This window comes from Manduca sexta, chromosome 28 (assembly GCF_014839805.1).
Source record: "Manduca sexta isolate Smith_Timp_Sample1 chromosome 28, JHU_Msex_v1.0, whole genome shotgun sequence".
Taxonomy (NCBI): Eukaryota; Metazoa; Arthropoda; class Insecta; order Lepidoptera; family Sphingidae; genus Manduca; species Manduca sexta.
In genome coordinates, this window is record NC_051142.1 from 636,776 (window position 1) to 645,879 (window position 9,104).

A 9,104-nucleotide genomic window follows, 5' to 3' on the forward strand; every position below is an offset into this window, starting at 1 on the left:
ACCTTGTGTGCGGTGGTTGCGTTCTCTACGTATATAATAAATATTTTACCACCTCCAAACTTTACTACAGTTGGATTAATTATTTTTTTATAACTTGGTAACTCGTATTGCATTTATTCTCGTAGTTTAATATATTTCTCGAATAATCATTATACTTACATTGTTTTGTCCCATTGCAGTTAGTGGACCCGTCCGGGCAGCTGCAGTACGAGGTGGCGAGCGTGGAGACGGAGGGCGAGCTGGACAAGTCGCGGCTGAACCTGCCGCTGTCGCTGTCGAGCCTGCTGCCGTCGCCGCTGTCCGCCGCGCCCGCGCCGCCCTCGCCCTCCGAGCCGGACTCGGGTCAGATATACCCACCTAAATTACAGATACAAAAAAGTGTCCTGTGATTTTGAATTACAAGCTTTTTGTGATAAACTCACATTAATTATCTACACTTGCGTTTTATGGCTACCTGTGAAAATTGGTAGGCAAAACATTATACAGTTATTGAGAGTACCGTTGGTAATATTATGACAGAAGAAAAAAAATTCCACACGGCAACATTTTATCGAAAGGTATTTTTCAGATGGCGACGAACCACTTTTGAGTGGTACTGGAGAGGTGTCGAAGGACTGTGGAGAAGATGTGCTCGTGAATTGGGCACAAGTTCTGAGGAGGTCAGTTATCACATATTTTCTGAATTTGATCAGGCTTGCTAGTCATTGGACATGGGCTTTGTATTTATTTTTTAATTGGAAAACCAACAGCTAACATACAAGTTTAATTATAAAATAAACTAAACCATAATTTGTATGTTTTTTATTCGAGAAGTCTGCTTCGGTATTCCACCACACAGATCCATTACAGTAGCATTAAAAAAATATATATTTGAAAGTGTAATTACGTGATCAAAACAACAAACCTTTAGTTATAGCCGGATGTATATTTTCCAGTTGGACGGGACCCAGACCTCGTGCATTGAACCACTTGGTGCGCGTGGGTGTGCCAGAAGCGCTTCGTGGGGAAGTGTGGCTCAGGCTGGCCGGCGTTGACCAAAACGATAAACTAATGGAGACATACAGAACTCTTATAAGCAAGGTTAGTATATGTGGTTTCTAAAAGTGCTTATCACGTGAATGGGTGTGCTGTTCTCAGCTCATCACTAAGTAGAATGATATTGATTACTTTTCTTCCCATATTAGCGCAAGTGTGGATTAAGTACGCGCTGCAATTGAACTGAACAAATAGGTCATCATTAAAAAAATAACCTAATGATAGGAGTAATAAGGTGCAAATTAAAAGGCATGCGCAAGAGTGCTCGCATTATATTAAACTTAGCGTTACTAACCTATGCTCACAATGTAAAATCAACATAAACCGCACGAACAAACTCAGAAATGGTATACAATATGTGTGATGCGCCCAAATCATTACCAGATTGCCAGAAGGAGGACACAGCCCTTGTTCAATGTATCTCTTCAAACTTTTTGAGGTAGTCAGGCACATTTTGTACATTATTGGTGTAATAGTATATAATGTATTGTTCCAGGACTGTCCGTTCGAGTCGGTGATACAGCGCGACATAGCGCGCACGTTCCCGGCACACGACTTCTTCCGCGAGGCGGGCGGGCTCGGCCAGGACTCGCTGCTGCGCATGGCTCGCGCGTACGCCGTGTACGACCACGAGGTCGGATATTGTCAGGGGCTCAGCTTCCTCGCCGCCACGCTACTCTTGCACGTGAGTTGAAAACACTACTTCCGCGAAGGTAAAGGATTCGGATGGGACCGGTTCCTGAAATTAAAAAGAAATTAATTTAAAATTGTTACGTAATTTTTTTTCATCGTTACCTCTCTAGACTGAGTTTTTGATAAAGGGCTTAAAAACTGTAATAAGATTTTGAAGTCATAAATTATTTCTCTATAATGAAAATATTTAAAATTATTTTCCGTTACTTTTCAGATGCCAGAAGAACAAGCTTTCTGTCTGCTCGTACGCCTTATGTATGGTTATGGATTACGAGAGTTGTACAAAGACGGATTTGAAGCATTGTACATGAGGTTGCATCAACTTGATAGGTTGATGGAGGTAAGCGTAAATATGATTATAAATACAATAGTTTAAAATGAATATTAGGTTTTCCCAATAGTTTTTAGAGCCTGAGTTTTATGAATAGTTCCGCGAAATAAAAATTGGCGTCACCAATAGTTTTTAAAAGTATAATATTTGAATTTCCAGGAGCAGCTAACGGACCTGCGCGCGCATTTCCAGGAGCTCGGCGTAGAGCCGCACATGTTCGCCTCGCAGTGGTTCCTCACTGTGTTCACCGCGAGATTCCCGCTGCCACTGGTAACCACAATGCTTAAACACCACACAATCCTCCCGTGCTGCTATTCTTATGCCCTAATGTGGTCTCAAATTACCCTTTTTTACGCATGTTGTAGAATTTGCCTTAGTTTTAACGACCGGCTGCTTGCCTGATAAACAATCCTAGGCAACAGTAGTTATAAATTTTTTTGCAGTTATGCCATCTTCGAAATCAAACCAAGATATCCTGGTTCACATTGTATATATACATAGACTAATGCGTGGCACTCCACCGTGTTAGGCACCAAGATGTTATTTATTAAATCTCATCATCAGCCATACAAAGTCCATTGTTGAACAGGCCTCCGCTAAAGATTTCTAGACTGACCTGTCAAAAGTGGTCTGCATATCTCGTCAGAGCGGAACACAGAAGTGCATGCTTACTGCTGCTTGGGGGTAGAAATAGACATTACGGTACCAGTCCCTACCCAGACGGCCTCCCAATACGACACACTACCACCAGTAACAACAGTTTTAACTTATCTTACTTTTTCAGGTGTACCACATACTAGACGTGTTCCTACTTCAAGGCATCGACACGCTGTTCCAAGTGGCACTAGCGCTACTCTCGCGGTCCCGGAAAGATCTGCTCACACACGACTTCGAAGGAGTACTCAAATATTTTAGGTACGTTCGCACAATAACCTTCACTGTTAAGGCCTGTGTTGATTAGAGAGAGTTTAGCGCATTTATTGTATATGCATGTGGCGGTACAATCGATACATACACCGCCATCTTGTCAATATCGCCGGAACTGCAAGAGGATCGATGCAGTGACACAACTACAGTGATATCACACAGCAATCACGATAGATGGCGACGTCGATCCTGAATCACGCTTGCACAATTTGAGCGACGCGTTGCATATATACCATCTCCGAATAGGAACCGTCGGAGGGGCCGCGGCCGGTCAGGCGCAACCATCTGTTCCTCTACAGTGGCGTCTACCTTTACGCCGCTAAATGCATGCGCATGATTCCTCTCGGGACGCCGTTGGCAATAGAAACACTAGTAAATTATATACTTATTAATGCAACTCGGTTTGATTCAACTTGTTGGACTTTGTCGAAGTTAGCCATTAGAAGTACTACAACTCGTAAGGGACAGATCATTAGGAAGTTATAACACTTGCGCTTATTGAATAACTTTTATAACATGAAGTACTCGTGTTACAGGGTTACTCTGCCCAAGAAGTGTCGTGCCGAGGAAACGTCCCGTCAAATAGTGAAACTAGCGTGCAGCATCAAAGTGAAACGACTTAACAAATATCAACAGGAGTACGAGAAATTTATCAAAGGTATTTTATTTATGAAATGTACTTTGTGTCCAAGAACTTAGTGATCGAGATTTGTGGGTACTGGGGTCAAATACAGCAGAAATCCTATGTTCATAATTTATTGCACTTTACGTAACAATTTTCTCCTAAAATAAAATCTTTTTTTTTTTAAATGAATCAATATTTGTTCATTTCAGAATCAGCCGAGAAAGAGAAAATAAATGTAGAGTTGGAAAGATTAAAAGTTATAAACACGCAGCTTCAACAGGACAAAGAGACGCTCGAATCACAACTCAACGAGGTAAGTAAAACAACATCATCTTAAAGTACAGGCAAAAGCTTTCATATTTTGCATATTATGTACTAACAATCCGGTATATTTTAAATACGCTTATTATTAGAAGTAAATTTCCATTAGCCTTTATACTTGGATTATAAGTAAAATTGCGTTACTTAATTTCCCATGCCTAATCATTACGAATCCAGTGTTAAGTAATATGCAGTCCAATTAATAATTTATGATCAGAAGTTTTTGACTGAAGGTGTAATTTGCTCTCATTTGCCGTACATAACCCTGCCCTTTTATAAAGTGTCCCCGCTTGTAGTTAGTTGCTTGCTAACTAGCGACGTGTTGTAGGCGCGCGCGCAGGCCGCGGAGGCGCACAAGGACGCCGCGCACCACGCCGCCGTCGCGCGCGACTACCGCGACATCTGCGCACGCCTCGACCGCCAGCTGCACCACATGCAGGTGAACCACGCACCACGACACACAACAAACTGCACAATACGCTAAAAACAACTATTAAATACATAACATAATGTCATATCTTGAGTCTGGACACCATAAAATTTCCTGTAATTTTCGATAACGTAAAGAAATTGTACTTACCCTACTACAATATAAATCGATTTATAACCAATATTATAGATTTACTGATACATGCTACACGATTTGTAGAAACTACATAAATCCAGATGCCGATAACAACATGCTGTATAATTAAAAATAAATTCTGACATTAGGTTTAATGTTACGTTAAATTTTTACACCAAAGTTTATAATCCTGATAAAATCAGGTATTTAAATAATTATCGATATTTAATAATCGATTAAAACATGTGTAAGTATTGCCTTTGCGGTAAACATGCAGTATTATAGAATGTATAATATAGTAGATGATTTCTTAGTTTGCAAGCAAAGCTTGTAGTAATCTGGGGATTTAACTTTTTCGTTATACAGAATGTTGTGTGCGTTATTATGAAATATATTGTTAATATTTCTAGGATTACGTCAAAGACTGCGTGAACTGCAGTGTCAAACTAGCACAGAAAGACAATAAAGAGGGTGAGTTATTATTTATTTTTAGGTATACAAGTAATCTATTTATTTTGTATATTTAATTTTTTTGGCACAGGTCTTATTTGCCAAATATATTCGGCGTATCGATATCGATAAGCTTTTAAAAATGTAAACTTGAGATATAAATATTCAACAGAAGCGGAACAAAAGGGCGCGGAGAAAATCGAAGGGTCAAGCGATACTGAAGCGAGGCTGAGGCAGCGAGTGCGGGATCTCGAGCTGGAACTGGCTCAAGTGAAACTGGCTCACGTTCAAGCGCAGTGCAGTAACCAGGTACGGGTACAACGATGCTTTATATATACTATACATTTTGACATGACGACAAAAGAGGCTGACGGAAAGTATTTTGTACGTTAAATATATGCAGTTACGGAGAAGTTGCATCTTATCAATTTTGTGGTCACATATTTTAAAATAATACAGAAATGCAACACTGGTGTTTTTGGAATACAAAGCTTTTGCCTAAAGGGAATGCCTCAGAATTGTTATTTTATCATTTAAGCATAATAAACGTAGCAATTGAATTCATCATAACATATCGATTTTTTTTGTACCCAGGAGCTCAGTCATCAGCTCAGTGCTGCTCTTAACGAAGTGCAATCCGCTATGAACAATCAGAAGCAGTCAGTTGCGCCATGGCTAGTTCGGACACTAGGTAATGACACGAAATATTACTCTACACCTATAATAGAACTGATTTTGCATTTGCATGATTTTAATTTAAAATCAACTCATACGAAGCTTTGCACTTTTTAAACCGATTTAATTTTTAACACTTCAAATTTTCTTTTACTTGGCAACACAGATTTTTTTTGCGACAAAATTACACGTTTTTATGTTTTGTTGCTTTATCGACTTGTGGTTTCTATTTCAAGCTGTCGTGATTTGTTGCGTGCTTTGGTTTTTTATCGACAATTTGTTTATCCGTAGGTCACTAACCAGAAGTGCCAACTCACAATGCTGAGGTGATTTATCAATGTACTTGTGTAATGTATCACGCTTGTGTGTAGTGTTCACTTTACTAACATGTGTGGATTTTATCGATGTTAGAGTGTCGCTGTGTTTAGTCGTTATTCGATAAATCAATTTTTTTGGCATTGTTCCCGAATGTGCATGTTGACATCTTCTTAATTATAAATTGAAAATGTAAATATCATATTTATCGGAAATATAGGATTTCACAATTAAACCAGATTTGTATTTACACAGGTATTTTTTTTAAAGTGAAAAAGCTAAATTCATATCTCATAGACTTCTAGATGTATAAAATATAGGGACCATACAGATTAGGGGATGCCCAGATTTTTTAATAACTATAAGTAGACTCGATTCTATGAATACTGTCTATGTATACACTAATTTATTATAATATTCTGAAATCTAGTGTGTTATGTGTAGTTTGTTGTTGTAATGTCTGGCTAACAAAACTAGTGTTAGATTAATTTTGTGTTGCGTTTGTTTGTTCTATTATCGTCAATTACCATAGAATGTTTTTTGAAATTCTATGAAATTAATGCATTGCAATATTTTTTAATCCTATAAACAATGTAAATTGTAACATATTATTTGTCAAAAACTAACCATTCTAATAACACGGAATTTTGTTAAAAAACATCCTAATTCTGTTCATATTTTAATTATTAGGCTCGATTATGGAGGCAGCACAGAACCGGCCATCATTCCAAACGTACCTTCCAAATCTAAACCAAGACCCGCCGTCGACGCCCATTCACCGGCACGGGTCATTCTCGAGCGGCCAAGGACACAGCCAACCGAACCTCGACAGGCGAGTCTCTGAACCTTATAGTCCCGACGTCGTGCGGCGGAAGAAAGACCTCAACGCCAAGAGGCATTCGATGCTCGTCGAGTCCAACCTGTCCAAGGAGGCCAAGGAGCTCAACCGACGGAGCCACGACGTCACTATAGTCAAAAATCTCTCGATGGGTTGACGGCGCGGGACGCCGCTCCAATCTTGGTTACTCTGACGTATGTTGGCTGTATCAACGCGCGAGTTTCGATTTTGATTTTGTCGACATTTGTAGTTTACGGTTGATTATGAATAGTATTACGCTTGATTCACACATCGGATCCAATACACACATATTTTTATCGATTTTTTTAATCGATGTGTGGACGAGGCTTCCGACGGCCAACACTATGCCATAGTCGATAAATTTTATATATAAATATCGTTGAAAATCTAGAGCTAAAGTATTCTAATACTGCCGAAAATCATGTCAAGTAATATAAGTATGTTATGAATACCTTTACATAGAATAAATAACGCGTGCCGCTTGTGGTGTAGTGTATGGAAACTAAGTGCACATAACCGTAACACTAGTCATAATGTAAATTATAGCACATTTATCATTCAAATAGTTTGTATATCAAAAGTTATATTTACCGAAGTGTATTTGCTGGCACCATGTGTTAGTTCGTGTTGCATTTCGTTTCATGTAAAATCTAGTTTATTTCTCGGTGAAACACTACTAAGCTATTTTTGCGAGCATTTTGTTACCTATAACACCAGTATGTAGTGAAATGGAAATATTTTAATAGAATCTTAATTTGTTTGATAGAAATTATCGTGGCTATTCGACAAAGCAATATTAGCGTTGAGGACTGCGTTTATTGAAAGCATTGGTTTTTGAACGAGGCTCAATAATTTAATCGAATCTCAATGAGCTTAGCTTGGAGGTTAATCACATTATTCTGCTAGTTTATGTGCTGCCAACCATTCCAATTATGAATGAGAAATAAATAAAAATTAAGTAAAACTTTTACCGATATCGATATGTTGTAAGTGCGGAAAAAAACTATTAGAGTACATATTTATTGGATACTATGTCTTAAAGTTTTAAATTATTTATATATTAAAATTTGGCGAAGAATCTTAATGATATTATTTATTGTAAAAAAGGTATTTACGTGTATGAGAAATTGTAGATGTATTTGATCCGAAATTTAATTATTTTAATATTTTTTCATTGAAGACTAATAACAGCGGATCAAGCTCGTTCAGTTTTAATTTTGAATTATTTAATGGAGCGCTGTTAAGATTAACAGAATAATAATAATTGCGTATTTAACTCTAAATTATACACATAGGATCTAATTTCATTTGCATTTTTTCAGAGTAAAAAGTGTGCGAAGTGAGAATTTATTCAGTATTGTGATTTTTTTGGTTTTCTGTCATATATCAATAAAACATTATGTGTGTTTGTGTGTGAATGTTGTACTTAGATGCACAACGACAGCCGTTATCAATAAACGATCCCAATCTCAATCTTCAATCCGATTTCGAGAATGAACCAATCAAAATAACACCTTTGTTAAATGTCAACAAAAACTTTGTTTATGATTGGTCCATTTTTGACAGAGATCGAAAAAAGAGATTGATATCCTTTATTGAAAATGGCGGTTACCGTGTTACTGGCTTTGCACATAGAATATCACAACATTCCCATTCCTTTGTGTTGTATAACAGTGGATATATTGAGTTACAAATTACGAACAGTTTTACTATGACTAGTTATTGCTGGAAATCAAGCTGATGGTAAAATTAATTCTGTGAGCTATGGGTGAAATATTTGTTTCTCGGCCTATCCCTTAAGAGCGTTTACGCATCCGCGCGCCGTATGTATCAAAAACAGCACTTTTCGAAGGAGATAATATCCATCAAAACATTATTTTAAAAACATATGAATTAGTAATTATTATAGAAAATTTTGTGGTCTAAAAAGTTAGTAGAGAAAATTTTTAGATTTATTGAGTATTTGTAAATTGTTTAATGATTACTGAACAGAGGTTTTCAAATTTGCGCTTCGAACGTCTATTTCGAAGCTCAAAATATCTTAAACCACTAAGGAACACAACAATATGTTATTTTTATCTAACTAAAAGATCCTGAAGAAAAAGTTAGTAGAGAAAAATATCTTTTTATGTTTAATTCATAAGAAATAAAAATTCAAAGAATTCGAAAATTTCAGAAATGTTGGTCATTTAAATGATTTTTTTATCACTATATCTCACTTAATTGAATATAATATTGGATTACTATAATAGAAGAACATCTCCTTAAACACATACAATTTAAAAATTCTACAAAATTAGTTCTGTTA

The 9,104-nt window shown here is 37.2% G+C and overlaps 1 protein-coding gene across 6 annotated transcripts in view; it reads left to right on the forward strand.

Moving 5' to 3' along the window:
* Positions 1-8,429, forward strand: part of LOC115453556 (rab GTPase-activating protein 1-like) — a 41,497-nt gene extending 33,068 nt beyond the window's left edge. For 5 of the 6 annotated variants that reach the window (XM_037444371.1, XM_037444372.1, XM_037444374.1 and 2 more), the window contains 14 exons: positions 180-342; positions 569-659; positions 936-1,080; positions 1,532-1,720; positions 1,943-2,068; positions 2,219-2,329; positions 2,844-2,974; positions 3,523-3,644; positions 3,821-3,924; positions 4,261-4,371; positions 4,908-4,968; positions 5,120-5,256; positions 5,542-5,638; positions 6,628-8,429. In XM_037444371.1, coding sequence (XP_037300268.1) covers positions 180-342; positions 569-659; positions 936-1,080; positions 1,532-1,720; positions 1,943-2,068; positions 2,219-2,329; positions 2,844-2,974; positions 3,523-3,644; positions 3,821-3,924; positions 4,261-4,371; positions 4,908-4,968; positions 5,120-5,256; positions 5,542-5,638; positions 6,628-6,932 — 1,893 coding nt within the window. In that variant the 3' untranslated portion in view covers positions 6,933-8,429. Of the gene's footprint in view, positions 1-179; positions 343-568; positions 660-935; positions 1,081-1,531; positions 1,721-1,942; positions 2,069-2,218; positions 2,330-2,843; positions 2,975-3,522; positions 3,645-3,820; positions 3,925-4,260; positions 4,372-4,907; positions 4,969-5,119; positions 5,257-5,541; positions 5,639-5,913; positions 5,949-6,627 lie in introns of all 6 variants that reach the window. The other variant, XM_037444373.1, reaches the window with a different exon arrangement.
* Positions 8,430-9,104: the final 675 nt, after the last annotated feature.